This window comes from Corella eumyota, chromosome 2 (assembly GCF_963082875.1).
Source record: "Corella eumyota chromosome 2, kaCorEumy4.1, whole genome shotgun sequence".
NCBI classification, from domain to species: Eukaryota; Metazoa; Chordata; class Ascidiacea; order Phlebobranchia; family Corellidae; genus Corella; species Corella eumyota.
Window position 1 is genome coordinate 14339869 of NC_137491.1, and position 16138 is coordinate 14356006.

Genomic DNA, 16138 nt, shown 5'->3' on the forward strand with positions numbered 1-16138 from the left:
ATGTTTGCTGTAAAGTTTTAAGCGCTCGTAAAAAATAGTTTTTTAATTGTGAGGTTATCATGTAAAATTTTAATCTAAAACTTGAAACTTTGGAACCGAAAAACCAACATGAATCCAATGGACGATCCTCTTCATTCTATTTATAAAGATCTGTCTGCATTACAATATGAAGTGAAACAAGTGCCAAGACAAAAGCTGGTAATATAAAATATGGGTAGTGATTTTCATAGACAAAAATTTTTTTATATATATTTTTTTAAATTCTTTTATTTTAATAATAAGAAATGAAGTAGCCTAATAAATATATAATGAAAATTCAAATAAATAAAAAATTTTCGCTTAAAATTTTTTTAGGGAATTCGAGTGAAGTTTGAATTTCAGGGTGAGCGTAGAATAGTTCAGATGCAAAGACCATTAACTTTTACTCAGCTACAAAATTTTGTCAAAAAAATCTATACAAAACCACTTGCCATGTTATTTTCAACTGGTGGTAATAATGAGGTAAATTTGGAAATAATTCTTTAATATTAACATAAACTTGCAATTAACTAATCATGCTAATTTTATAAAGAAATATTGCTTTTATTTATAAGTTATCATCTCTATTTTCTACCGACAACAAATATTAGTTTCTCTCAAATTCTGTCTAGATTTATTAATTTAGTTATACCAGTTCTTTAGTGGTTAAAACACCTGGCTTAGTAATATAGGGTTATTGGCAGGGGCGGATCTAACCACAAGGACAACGTGGACAATGTCCACCCTAAAATTTTAGTAAAATATTCGCGTGCATGTTATTTAGCTAGTATCACGAGTTTACAAATCTCTTTCGGTCGACATACTTACAAACTTGTGCCAAATAACGAAGCATTTGTTGCTTGATAACGAAGCATTTGTTGTCGTTTGGTTATTGGGTTTGATCTCCATGGATCACAGTGCTGTTAAGTAAGATGCTATAAATGGCACTCATTTTCCAGGAGCCAAAACTAATCGTCAGATTAATTATCATTTAAATTTTTATTAATAATATCCAAAAAAAAAAATCTCAAAACTGGGTCAGGGTAACAAATGTAACCCAAATGTTTAGGCCACTTTAGTGTTTCTACCACTTCGAGGATAGACTGTGATTTAAAAAAAAAACTTTAATTTTATTCAAGATTCAGATTCCTTTGCAAAATCAAGGTAATGTTGATCAGATAGTTGAGCTCATGGATCAGAGTACGCACCTCCGAAACTTACGCATCATGTTGGTGGAAAAGGTAGGTTTACAATAATAAACTAATTAGGTTTTAAATTTTTGTACTAAATGCAACATAGTTTTTTTTTGTAAATATGAAAACTGTTCAAAGAAAACGTTATGTTGTACATACTTAAATATTTCATTTCTTAAAAATGTTTTTTAGATTTTTAAGGCTACTTTTTATGTTGGAATTAAAATGTAAAAATTTTATTTAACATAAAGGTTTTCACTTTTTTTTAATTTTTGAAATAACAAACATAAATTTAAAGTTTATATATAATTATTTTCAGCAACAAGCGGGTAATCACAATGAGGATCAACAATGGAGAACGACTTCTCCTCCAGGATCATTCGAGAGCAAACAAACTTCTCCGTTTGCTGAACCACAACCTCCTCACCATATGAGATCACCCTCTCAAGTAAGTTTTTAAATCTTTAAAATTTTATTGGAGAATTTAACAAACTGTTGTTGTTCATAGTTGAACGTTTGCAGGGTTCTTTTTATTATCTTTACGGTGGTAAACTGTTTTATAATTAAATTGTTATTTTCTTCGATTAAAACAATTTGTTTGTGTTATATATACCTCAAAAAGCGTAAGGGATAAATTTTTGGTTAATTGTGTAATAAAGTGCTAAAATCCAAAACACTCAAGGATTTTTACAAATACTAAATAAAATATTTTGTTTACCATGTTTTGTTTTTTAATATTTACTACTTAAAATGTAACATAGAATGTATATATAGCATTAGTGGTACTATATACCACATTCATTTGACCGCTAAATAAGCGACTACTAGTTTTTGCATGTAGGTAAATGTTTTAACTAACTAATAAAAGAAATGATCAAGAACTTTTTAAAGAAAAAAAATAAAAATTTGCATAACTATTTTGAAGGTAATATAAATTGCTTTTTAAAAGAATTGTTCACATTAACATAAGTTAGTACCAGTAGATTGAATTAAATATAGTAGTTTCTTATATTATTAAACCGAATGCGATTACATATTATCTCATGATGCTGTTTCCTGTATTAGTGATTTTGTAAGACCTACACACTGTGGCTTTTTATTTATATATTAATATAATGCTACATACCTTACTCAGGTTATAGCAGTCCAAGCGGTTAATATTAATAATGCTAAATACTCATTATTTATTGTGAATTTTGGTATGTTTTTTAAAGTAAATAGATTATGTAATAAATACAGACTATTCTTATCTAAAAGGGTTTTATCATTATAAGCTTGTCTTTGTTTTTGTAGTTTGTTTTGGGTTTTATTAATCACTAAACTGATACATTATTCTTACAATTTCCAATTTGAGGTAAAAATGTTTTATTGCTTTAGGCAATAGCTTACGTGATTCATTTTTGCAACCTTTTATATATTTTAACTAGGCATCAAATAAATAACCAAAACTTAGCAAGAAGATTAATAATAAGTAAAAATATAGCAAGAAGATTAATAAGAGTCTTTAATTTACATAACTTTTTTTCACTAAACCACAATATCTAGTTTAAACTGTACATCTTGACTAAATAAGTCTGACTTTTTTTTAATAATAACTTTAACCTCTCTATTTAATAAATACAGTTGTTTTAAATAATAATAAGTAAAACTTATTCTAGGGTACATAAATTGAAAAAAAAAACCTTAACCTTGCAATTTAATAATGCTATTTTTAATTTTATTTATTTTCGTCCTTTTTTTACACTTCTAAGACATCAATAAAAGTGACAAAAATATGCAACTGACATTACATCAAATTGGTGGAAAAAAATGACAAAATCAAGTTCAATATTTAAAACATCCAAAATTATTAAACATCTATATTGAATTTTATATTTTAACATGGCATAGTCACTAATCCATTTCAAAATGTTAAAACCTAAAACAACTTTTAAGCAATAAAAAATAAAAAGAAAAGTTCTCTATTTTAAACCCATGTGTCAAGCAATTGTATTAACATTTTTTTTTTAGAACATGGTTGCAACTATTATTTTGGGCATTGTCCATTAAGCTATTTTAGCTCAAATTTGTTGTAAATTTTAACAGAGAAGGGCAGACAAACACCGTTATTCACCACCACCTGGCACCATTGATGAAAAAGAAATTCAAAGACACCGAGGTGGTTCACGTACCTCATTGAACAGCGAGGGAGAATTTATCCCTTTTAATGCCGTAAGTTTAAGCGTGAAACTAATTTACAAAAAAATTGTTGCCATTTGATTAGGTATAATCTGAGTTATTTTTTTAATGTACTTCAAAACTTTTTGAACTTTTTTGTTATTAATTATGCCCCAGGGTTGTAATATGTTTTCCTTGATTTGTAGCATAGAAACTCTTTAAAAAATTTGATTTTGTCATCGAAAAAATAACTATTAAAGTTTAAGTGTCAAGAAAGTAGTTGTGGTTACCTTTTTATGTTTAGACCTTTAGTCCAGGTTCAATTGCTTACAGTAGCTCAACATCTCTGGATAGTAGTTTATCAAGTCCTCAAATCCCTTCGTGAGTTAATTAAAATTTCATCTGTTACTTAATTAAATTAATGTCAATAATGTAAAAAAGAAAAACAACTAAATTAATTAATTATTTATAAATTGTCTAAAGAAAATATTTTTGAATGGTTAGAAAAACCTGAGTTTTACTTATATAATCGAAAAGTTAAAATTATTTTAATAACACTTAGTGTATTGACATAACCAAACACTACAGATATATTAATTTGCGTTTACACTATTAAAAGTTGGTTGAATAAATTTTCATAGTATAACTAATTAAAAATACTATTGATTTTGTGTTTTTTAGTGACCCTTGGAATTGTGGGTTAAAAGGGGGTTACCCTGATGAAGAGATGGACACCTCACCCTCCCCTCTGCGCAAGGGTGGCACTTATCCCCGCCGTTTACATGGTCCCGTTTTAACTAATGAGGATCGAAAACTTGAAAGTAAAAATATTTTCATTGAGTGCAATTTTAAAAAACAAATAAAAATTTGATTTAATAAATTAACTAATTGACTTTTTGTAATAAATCAATCGTCTCAATATGGTTGTAACAAATATTTGCTTGTGGTAACTCACCTACACATCACAATTAATTTTTTGCTGGGAAAAAGGGAATTTAAATTGGCATACACATAATATATTGTATATTGTTTACTATATTTCTAGCTGTTTTTAAAATTGAAAATATTTATAGTTGTTTTTCTGTTAGTTTTAAATTGTTTTTAGATTCTCGAACATTTCCTCGAATCCGTCCATCCGTCCAAAACGCTCGTTTTCCAAGTAATTCTTATTTTTCTTCCTCAACTAATAACATGTAAGTTTATAATTTTAATATAATTTTTTATTTGAAAAAAATGAATTTTTTCAAGTTTAAAAAATATTTCTCATTGGGTTAGTAATATTTTCTACATGTCAAAAAAACACAACCATAAACATGAAGTTAACAAAAATTGTAGTTATATTGGGTTTATTTTTCACCCTTGATGCTGAAAATTTTAATTTTTTTTATCTTAAACCTCAAATACAATATTAAGTTCAGTGATATATCATTGACGTATAAAAAGCATGTATGATCCGCTTTAAAGTTACATTAACTTGAATTCCTCTAAGGTTAATGACTTGTTTTATATTTACTTATGTTCATAATGTAAATACAATTTTTTCATGTATACTTAGGTACAAGGGTTTTATTCATCACATTGTGTTATTTTTTTCTACTGTAAAGTTAAAACAAAGTAAGGTTATGTTTGGTTATTTACAACAAATTGCCTGATTTGAAATTTAATAAACTTACAACTTTTTAATAAAAAAACATTTTCTTAAAAATAAATCAATTTTTTCCTGATATTTTTTTTTTTGTAAAATCCACATGGTCCAAAAATTTACTGACTTCAACAGTCATATTGCTAATAAATCTAACTCAATTATGTTGAAGGTCATCAAACTGCAGTACAGGTAGTTGTAGTAGTAGTGGACTGGACTTGGACGACCTCCATAATTTACACAATCAGCCAACCACATCAACATCCTTCACAGGTGAGTCATTCTCTTGTTAATAATTTTTTATTTGTATTTTCAGATAAGGGTGTTTTCCTCTAGTTAATTAAAAGTTAATTTTAATTATAGTTGTAACATCTTAGTGGTATTCAAAAAAAATTATTATTCTTACATAAACTGGTGGTAATTTTTACTTCATATTTTTGGGTATCCACCTAAATTTGAAAAATATAAATTTTCCCTAAAAATATAAATTTAAAGCACAAATCAGAGGAAGGTTAGGGTAAAAAAAGGTTTAATAGAATATGTCTCAATATCAGTAAAATGGCATTTTTGGGACGACGATTTCCATTAAATGTCTATTATGTAATATAACAGTAATCCAAATTTTATTTTTGTCGATGTGTTTTATATAACAGTAATCCAAATTTTAATATAACAGTAATCCAAATTTTATTTTTGTCGATGTGTTTTATTTTCAATAATAACATTTTTCCATTAAAATATAATTTTTTTTATTTGAACAAAGGTGGTGCTCAAAACCAGAGAACAGGTTTTCAACGAAGAAGTTTGGGTGACATGGTACAAATGGACACATCTATTCAACACCCTTACTCTGTCATTAAATGTAAATTACATAAAATTATTTATCAAAATATGTACTACTACCCCATTCTCGGGTTGACTTTTTGCAGTTTTGGATATTATTGATCATCATTGCTTTATATTTAAATTGTTGGTTAGGATTAGTTCAGTAGAAGTTTACAATTTTTAGTTTTTAGAATATTTTTTTTAAATGACTTGCATTTTCTTTGATATACTTTTAAAACTCTTTATATAGACTCTCATATTTTATGGAATGGTTCATTTTTTTATTTTAGCTCCTAAAGCACCTGCAAATTGGAGAAAAGGAAAAGTTCTAGGCCATGGAGCTTTTGGAAAAGTTTATCTTGCATATGATGCTGACACAGGGCGAGAATTAGCTGCTAAACAAGTGGAAATACCTCCAGAAAATAATGATGCTACAAAAGTAAGCCTTTTATTATTCCATCAAACTTTTTTTTTATGTAATTAGGCTAAATCTATTGTTGTTTTGTTTAGGCACAATGTAATGGGGATTTTTCCCCCGTTAAAAAAAAAACTAAATTTAATATTTTTAAATTTGTAGGAAATCAAGGCATTGCAGTCTGAGATTGAATTATTGAAAACTTTAAATCATGATCGAATAGTTCAATATTATGGATGCACAGAAGAAACAAATACACTTACAATATTTATGGAGTTCATGCCCGGGGTAGATATGCTTTTTAATGTTTTACATGTATTCAATATGTTTTTTTCTTATTTACTTCAATGATTTAATGTGATATTAAAGTTGTTGTGTTGATAAATAGTAAAATATGCGATTGCTTATTTTTATATTTATTTATCTTGAATGTAAAACTGGCAATTACACAGTCTAAACATAGGGTGAACATTACATACATCATGTTAAAAATTAATGGTTTTATAAAAATTAACTTATTTGTTAAATAAAATAAAAAAATGAATGACTGTAGAATCTAAAATTTAAAAAATTTCCTTTTTAATTTTTTAGGGTTCAGTCCGAGATGAAATAAAAGCTTATGGTGCAATAAAAGAATCAGTTTGCTGCAAGTACTGTAAACAAATTCTTGAAGGTTTGATATATTTACATGGATATCATATTGTACATCGAGATATTAAGGGAGCTAATGTGTTGCGGGATTCTTCCGGAAATGTCAAGTTAGGTAAATATTTTTCAGTTCTGTAATATAGGTTTTTTACGTACTTGGTTTAAAGACACCAAAACCCTAATTAATATTTAATATGTTTTTCTGATACAATCTCATGTTTTTAGTGTTTAATTTTTATGGCTTTGACCTTGTTTTATAGTATTATGTTACCTTAAACTTTAACAAACACTTATACCAATATTTTTAGGGGATTTTGGTGCTGCAAAAAGACTGCAAACCATTGTAACATCAACAGGGCAAACTGTAGTTGGTGAGTTTAAACTTCTAATAACGAACAATAATCAAAATTTTTACCAAAGAATTTTACATAAAAGGCAACTAAAAACTTCCCAATGTTTTTAACACTAATTAAGCTTAATTGCATTTCCTATTGTTTTATTTTACTTTAGGTTATGTATTTTTTCACATTTAAACAGACACACATTCGTTACCCCAACCTAGCTTTAAGTTGTTTTTACCACTTTAATATATTATAATTACTATAAATGGTTATATACGCAACATCGCCATTTATATTCATTACCCAAATTCTCAACTTTGTTACTAATCTGTATTATTTTCGCAGTACAAATTTTATTTAAAGTTACAATTAAAAATTTAAAAAAAATAACAAAACATTATTGTTAGGTACTCCTTATTGGATGAGTCCAGAGGTAATTGAAGGTCGTGGTTACGGTAGAAGGGCTGATATTTGGTAAGTATTTAATAAGTGAATATATTTATATGAAATTAATTTTTTGAAAAAGTCATTTTTTATTAATCCAAAAAATAAATATATTAACTTGAATACAAGGAAAGTTAGTAACATTTTATTAAATAAAAACCCTATAAAGGTAAGAATGCTTTGCCTTAGTATATGATGTCATATAGGAACAATTCTTATTGCTTTAGAGATCCCCAAGATGGTGCTACAAACAGTAACAACTCTAGCCTAGCTAAAAAAACAATTAGTGTCCGGTAGTGTGGTTAAGAAAGGTTTAGGTTTTGAGCTGCACCATTGCCACACTATTCGCCCTTAAGCCCGGCGTTTACGGATAGCTCAAACACATCACAATATCACACACCTACCCAATAAAAAATATAAAACCTATTACCTTAAGGTGATATGAAAAACAAACAAACAATTAGTTAGTTACCAATAAAGCAATATGTTTTAAAACTATTCATGCCTGCCAGGGGAAACTCAACCTTGAGTTTTAAGGCTAGGGTTACCAATGTTACTCTTTGTATAAACTATGAAAATAAACTTTTTACATCAAGAATAAATATTTACATAATTGAATATGTTTTGTAATGTTGCAGGAGCTTAGCATGCACGTTAGTTGAGATGTTAACTACGAGACCTCCATGGTATGAGTTTGAAACCATGGCTGCACTTTTTAAGATTGTTACTCAACCTACTAACCCACAGTTACCCCCCATTGTCTCACAATCTGCCAAAGTAAGTATTATTTTATTATGTATATATAAATACAAAACAGTAGGTACTGATTTTCTTAACCTAAACATAAAAAGACTAAATCTTGTGCATTATTATAAAAAAAAAATGAATTATGTAAGTAAATTTTTAAAAATGTTATATTTTGTATGGGCCAATTCATTTAAAGTTTTTTAATAATATACAATATTTATCTTTGTTGGGTATCTCAGAAATCAGTTAAAAACTTTTTTTTATTCGTTAGGATTTTCTTGCCATGTTATTTGTGGAAAAAGATCAACGACCTTATGCTAGCGAACTTTTAATTCACAAATGGTTCAGTGGAAACTATTTTTAATAAGGTAACAATTGTAAACCAAAGCTCTTAAACAGTTTATTTAAAGACAATATGTTACATGCATACTATACCAGAAGCAAGTGAAAAAAATTCAACATTATATTGTACAATGATTTTTAGCAAAAAACATTACTATTTAAATTTTTTTCTTTGTGTGTAAGTAATCAGCAAATTTTTGGGGGGATTGATGTTAGATAGATAGAAATTTGATGGTTGTATACTAAGCAGTAATATATTTTATTTCAACCAAAAACCTAATTGTTAATTATTGTTAGTATAATAAAATGTTGAAGTTGTATATTTTTTTGTAACCAAATTTTTATTCTAATCAATAAATTTTGTTATTTTTTTTAAACAAAAACTTTAATTGTCCATAAATATTTTTATGTTGGCTAATGAAATCAATGCATTAACATGATTTAACATTTTTTGTAGTTTAGTAATTTAACTGCTGCAATAAATAAAAATGAGATATTTTAAAATATTATCTTTTTAATTTTATGTTAATGTTTATTGAATGAAGCCTTTTTACTACATATCATTTGTTTGTGGATAATCTTTTAGTAAAGGCATTATCCATATTTCTTAAAACCAATTGTGCTAAAATATTCCCAAATCGTAACAAAATGGCTTTCTTTTAAATAAGGCATTTTTTAATTTTTCTTGTTTACTTTATGGATCGAAATTTTAAGTAATTTTTTTGAATGGTAACTGTTCCAGAAACAAATTTTAAATATCGCTTTTATTATGTTTAAAAGGAATTTAGTTAAACACTGTTTCTGTATGTTTTTCTGAAGATTTTAAAATGGGTTTTTATTTTAAATTTTTTTGAAATATTAAACCTTAAAAATGCCTTAAAATTGGCTATTGTTGTGATTAATAATCCAAAAAGTATTGAAATAATTTCTTTGCACAAAAATTTTTTTTTGCGGACTAAAAATTTATTAATTATTGTTTAATTTTCTTTAATGCAACCTATCATTGGCAATATTTTTCCTTTTTTTTTCTTTTTAATTTTTAAAATAACTTTATGTATTTTAAAGTATATATTTAAACTTAACTTTTCATTTGTTCTTTTTTGATATGTTCCATTGTCGAAGAATATTGTTCACAAAAATACAATTTAAACTGAATTATTTAAATTGAAATAATACGATACAAACAGCAGTGTTTTTAATAAATGCCCTTGTGTTTGTGTGATCTGTTATTTACATTCCTAAAAAATTGTTCAATTTTTTTAAATACATTTTGTCTACAACTATAAAAACTAACTATTTTTGTTGTGTTTACTATAAAAAATTTTGTTTGTATGTATCCCTTTAAAGCAAATTAAAAAACCATGTATTCTTTTAATTGTAAGTACAAGATAATTAAAATTTGTGCCTATATTTTAAGCACCATTCTTCCATTCATTTCTTTTCTTTAACTATCAAGTAAAATAAAAAGCGCTTAAACAGTCAGAATTGTTAATATTTTGTGCCAAATTTTAAATAAGATATAACTAAAAATATTATTTTAACAAACATTTTCGTAATGTAAAATTAAAGGAAAACATGTGAAATAAGCGCCGACATTTTTGTGACGTCATCGATTGAAAGAGGACGAAGTTCAACTCCCAAAATGACTATAAACACCACTGTCATTCTGCTAGAATATTTTTTTTTAATCCTAGCAGAACTCCGCATTTTTCCGCGTAAGTGTATGTTGATATAAATTGTTAAATCGGTAACACAAAAAACTAAACATTATAAATTAATTATTTTTCTATTAATATTATTTTCATTGTTTATCCCAATTTTGACTCCGATAATAAACCAATAATTTCGCAAGATGCAGATTTTGCGTTAGCGCAAATTATCAACATTTTATATAATGTTTAATAAACAATATCAAAAGTTATAGTAACGTCAAAAAACAATAAAGAAACAAGATTTCGCTCCGACCCAATTAAAAATACTTTCCGACATTATGAAATTGAAATAAATTTAACACCATATTAAACGAATTAAAAAGAAGGTGTATGTTAATTTTTAAAATGAACAAACTTAGTTTACGCGAACTATCGACCGAAAACTGTTAACAAATATGTCGAAAATTCGGCAAATCTTTTTATTTCCGAGTTATTTTAAAATACTTTTCGACATTAGAAAATTAATAAAAACCTGACATTATTTAATTTATACTGAAATAAAAGACTATATTAAGTTTTAAGTTAAAAAAATTTAAATAACGTAAGGTATCGACCGAAATTTTTTTTTTTAATTCCACGGCGATTAAAATTTCAAAGTTAATTATTGAGCAATCTTAGTTTAAAAGCCCGGATCCCACGACAAGGGGTTGCTCTTCATCCGGGAAAGAAGAAAAGAAATAGAAAGATAAAAAATAAAATTGTGTTTTGTAGATATAATGTTGTTGTTGATGGTTAAAAAGTGGCAAAAAAGTTAAAAAGTCAATCGGTTACTACAAAAAATTTAGATAAATGAAAACAAAAATTATAAAATAGAAATAACAGAAACAGATAATAATAGAATTATAGCACATATTTAAATTAATAGATAGATTTATTAGAAGGGTGTAAATTAAAAAGTTGTTTTAAATAAGATGCAATTGTTATAGAAAAAAAATATATAATAAAAATATAAAACTGAAATGAAAATTTGTTTTGAAATTAATTGAATAGAAAAAATCTGGTTGTAAGTTGCCCTTATCAGTTTGGTATATCATTGGACTATAACGTTTACCTGACCAGTAAGTCTTTGATTTTTCAAGAAATGCATATAAAAGCAGTTTGAATGTTGCTCACCTATCAGCTAGATTCAAGGTTGTCGCATTAGGTTACGCAACAAATTCCCCATTCGTGACAAATTTGAGTATATGTTTTATTTTGTAAAACTGCATAAAAAAATATTAATATTTCACTATCTAAAACTTGTCTAACATAATTTTCACAATAACCTAATTCATTGTTTGAACTTAAAAGATGATGATAAAGATCATGTTTGTAATTTAAGATAGATGGTTTAAACAATAAACGAATTCTGGGTGGAATAACAAATTTACCGATTCTTTTGTGGAATGCCCTGTGTGCTGTTCCAGACAAAATTGATTTTTGATAAAAAAAGTTAAGTTGCGATAAATATTTTTAGTGACAGGGCAACTAAATATATTGTGTTGACTAAGTTTGTAATTTCTACCCTTTAAAAATAACGAATGACGATAACCATATACAGTGTTTTTTGATTTATCAAATGGCAATGTTATGATAGTTAAAATTTGTTTTTGTACATTTTGTAACAACGGGCTACTTGTTTCTGGCCAAGAAACATCCTTTACGTAATTATAACTACAGTCCATAAAAAAAGTCTTAAGTTTATGTAAAGACTTAAAATTATTATTATCGAAAGTTTTACATCCAAGTAAATTGTCGCCGCCATCTACCTGCTTATTCAGGGTCGATTTAAGATTAGTATTTATAATGTTATTCGCCTCATGTTTTATGACTTTCTGTGGGTAAAATTAAATTTTTCTCGGGAACATCACAACTATTATCATCGTCACCAGGTATTGTAGTACCAACTAACGTATAAAAAAATAAATAGCCGTTTTTATTAATGTCGTCGTAAGCCGTTTCATGATTAACAGTTTTACTTATTGTTGCAGCAGTGTCGTCGCATTTATATATAATTTTGCCATTGTCCAAAATGTTATAAGTTACGTAATGACCAGAAACAAGAGATGCGCCCAAATGCACTACGACAGACCTTAACGCATAAGTTTTTTGGATATTAGAATCGGAATTAAAGAATTCTAAATGTTTGTCGGGACATATTGGAGTTTAAATTTTTAGCAGCTCGCCTGCTCTAAGTAAGGATATTACTAACACACTTTATGTATTAATAAAATTGTAATTATTGATATTTTTGCAGTTGCATTCCTGGCAGTTATCGGGTTCATTAATTGCTTTAAAATAATTAGAAATATAACTTGATAATTTACTATCCTTAATTGTAGGGTTGATCGGAATTAACATTATATTAGGGGTTATTTGAAAGTTTGCGGGACGAACCAAATTACACGATTTGCAAGTTAAAACCGAACTACATAAAATTTCTGTGTCACAACCGATCAAATTTAACAAGTCACAAAAATCATTACTTTTTACAAAAAAATCGCTTGCGTCTTGTTGATTTCCGAATTGAAAATTATAAATCATACAAACTTTTTTTACGGTTTCTAAATAAAATTGATTATCAACGTTATCGTTTAAACTAAGTGTATGAATTAATTGAAAAAGATTAAGCCAATCTGAATTTATAGTATTTATCATGGTTTCGGTTATGGAAAATGGTTCAACTATTGACATTAGAGCATGCATAACTGAATTAAACCAACAAATGTTGTCACTATTTAATAAACCTGTGAAATGCAAGTGTGCATTTGATACAATAGCTTGTATGCCAGAATTAAAGTTTGTCGCAATTTTAAACAAAGTAAAAACAACCCAACACCTGTATAAATCTAAATCCTGAAAAAAAAAAACATTTTTAATTTTTGTATATTCGCATAAAATGTCTGTTGTAAGACAAACACAAGTTCCGCAATTATAACCATCGCGCTGTATAATAAGCGTACTCTGCGAAAAACTTACGTCATTGGTGAAACCTAAGTCGTTAGGCAAGGGAGTCATGTTGGTCTTAAGAAGATTAATAAGTGAATAATTACTACCATCCGCTGAGTCATATAAAGTTACGTGACCTTTACTTTTAACAAACGCGATTAACAAAAAATGATTTTTCCACAGTATCGGAAAAATGACGTTATCTCTAAGCTGTCCATCTTCCTGCAATATGCTTTTAAAACAACGTCGATAGCGTTCAAATTTACACTTACCCTCCACAACTTTATGAGTTACGTCGCAATCTACAGCTCCAAAGTGTAAACAATTTTTAAAGCTGTTGCGATGGCGCACGACGGACAAAACATAAGCGTCAACTATTGTTGTCGAAAACCAACCGTTCGAATATTCCTTATAAAAAACGCGAATTGAGCGTTGTATCTCTAACGATGGGTCCACGTTTACCGTTGCCAAATCTACCCACTTAATTTTGTGTTCGTCAAAAGTATTTAAAGCTAACGTTTTTATATTTAAGCCTGTTGGTACTGCATTCCAAATTTGTTTGGCAAAGTTTTTTATTTTGTTAAGTTTCCACAAATTTAAATCAAGTAAAACATAACAACTGGGTGTGAATAATTTAGATATTATTGAAGGTTTGGTTATTTCTTTATATGGTAATGAATCCACATCAATAACAACAGGGGAAGGGGAGACCAAAGGTTGTTTAGTTGATGTGTCTATTATTACCGTGATTTTAGATGTTTTTCTTTCAGGTATTTTGGGTTCAACCAAGTTAACGTAGCGTAATACTTTTGACGCACCTTTCGACGTGTAAAGTCCTTTATTGCGACGCTTTTCTTTTTTAAAGAACGACACCACAACTGGGGTTTTTTTTTTCGCGGACGTATTTTTTTGCGTTGGCGAAGCGTAAATTTCGGAATCAACTAACGTTTTTTTTTGGATCACTACTTTTTTTGGCATTTTTAGAATGAATAATTGAATATGCAAATTGTTTTTCTGTTTCTACAATTTCCTTTTGAAATTCTTCAACAAAGTTATCTAGTCTATTAAATCTTTTACCTTTTAAATATGTAAGTTTGAGCTCTCTAAAATGTTGCTCTATTATACCTTGAGTTAAATTGTTTACGTTAACAGATTGCAAGTTCAACGAATTAAGAGATTTTATAAATTCGGATTGGTTTTGATAAAATACAAATTTTTTTTTGTTAACTGATTGTTGATGCCTGGATAAATCCCCCAGCAGTAATTTGGATGTAGTTGAAATCCTACTTAATATAACTTTAATTATATTGGTGCAATAATTTATATTACAATATTTGTTAGGGCCAATCGAATCATCAATTTCGTGATTTATTTTTACAACACTATCCAAAAATTTACGGTGAAGCCGTTTATAGTGAATAAAAAAAGGTGAATTTTGTTCCTGTTTTTTGCCTGAACTTTTACTAACAAAAAAATGTATTTCCTCGGATTCACTTTCATACGAAGATAAACACGAATCACTTTGGCTAAAATCAAAATCCAGATTTGTTGTGTGCTCTATATTGTCCGACATTTGTTTTAAACTCTCAAAATGCGCTTTAACTAAATCCGAAGTATTTTTACAATTAGTCATAATAATTATGCTTTGCATTACTTTATCCAATTGTTCTAAAGTCGTCGAAGAAAAAAGTAAAGATATCCAATACATAACGCAAAGACGCGTCGCCGAACTTTTATAATGTTTAATTACAATTCGCTTTGCAGCACGCATCGCATGACTAAAACAATTATGAACAAACGTTGTCGTCATATCGCTAGACTTCGCCTTTCTTTTAACAATACGCCAACACCGCTGATAATATTCAACTCTATTCTCTTTAGGTTATTTCACCATCTAAGGATGTTGCATTTCAACTCAGTGTTGTGACAATGCCGGAAGGGGGATTTGTTCACGGGGCATTAGAAATTGAAAATGGAAGAAAGCAATTTTACAACGTAGATTTTATTTTAATATCGTTGGGAACAAACGATATACGAAGGGGAAATGTTATTGAAATGAAGAAAACAATAACCACAAACGCTACACGGTTGATTTTATCTTGCCAAACACGTTATCCACATGCCAAAGTAAAAATGGATACTATGTTTAAATTTAAATTAGTGTAACATGTTTATAAAAACTAACTTGCATTGTTAAATTTAAAATGAAATTTACTTTTTAGATTCTGCTTTCGAAAATTTTTTCACAGTTTGGGCCGCTGTCGCACCGTGTGCCAGTGGCTAATCGTGTATTGCAGGACGTTGCTATAAATTTTCATCTAATGGTTTTGGACTTGAATGTTGCTTGCGATGACCAAAATTGACATGACAACGTCCATATGTCTGATTTAGGTTTAAAGCAATGGATGAAAATTAGAAAATCACATGGAAAACATTTTAAATTTTAGGCAGCAAACAAATAGCACCAAACGTTCTGTAATACTAAATAAAAGTAAGTACATCACAATAGCATTTAAAATTACTAAAAAAAGTAAATCCTTTTTTAATGGTCGTTTTTTTCAAGGTAATCAACAAAGAAACAAATCCTTACGCACACCTATTAAACGACGAAGACAAACTCTAATTAACATTAAAAGTCGACTTCGAACAAAAAATAATACTTTGGCAAAAAATCTAAATTTTACTGTTTGTTGGTATATCCTAAGGCATGGGCATTCTAGTATATT

General features: G+C 27.9%; 1 protein-coding gene across 1 annotated transcript; it reads left to right on the forward strand.

Moving 5' to 3' along the window:
* The first annotated feature begins 4 nt into the window (after window positions 1–4).
* On the forward strand, window positions 5–10107 carry LOC145743840 (mitogen-activated protein kinase kinase kinase 3-like). The gene is made up of 17 exons (XM_082561897.1): window positions 5–198; window positions 355–501; window positions 1158–1259; window positions 1531–1659; window positions 3297–3422; window positions 3673–3749; window positions 4050–4189; window positions 4474–4561; window positions 5183–5283; window positions 5774–5872; window positions 6126–6274; window positions 6413–6538; window positions 6842–7013; window positions 7207–7269; window positions 7647–7713; window positions 8322–8460; window positions 8702–10107. The coding sequence occupies exons 1-17, from the start codon at window positions 109–111 to the stop codon at window positions 8792–8794; spliced, it is 1908 nt and encodes a 635-aa protein (XP_082418023.1). The 5' UTR covers window positions 5–108; the 3' UTR covers window positions 8795–10107.
* Window positions 10108–16138: the final 6031 nt, after the last annotated feature.

What these genes read in the sequence shown, in the direction of transcription:
- LOC145743840 (XM_082561897.1), top strand. Translation starts at nt 109, where the DNA reads ATGAATCCAATGGACGATCCTCTTCATTCTATTTATAAAGATCTGTCT. An exon ending in GCATCATGTTGGTGGAAAAG is followed by an intron (nt 1,260 to 1,530) that starts GTAGGTTTACAA and finishes AATTATTTTCAG; the next exon opens with CAACAAGCGGGTAATCACAA. An exon ending in AACAGGGCAAACTGTAGTTG is followed by an intron (nt 7,270 to 7,646) that starts GTGAGTTTAAAC and finishes CATTATTGTTAG; the next exon opens with GTACTCCTTATTGGATGAGT.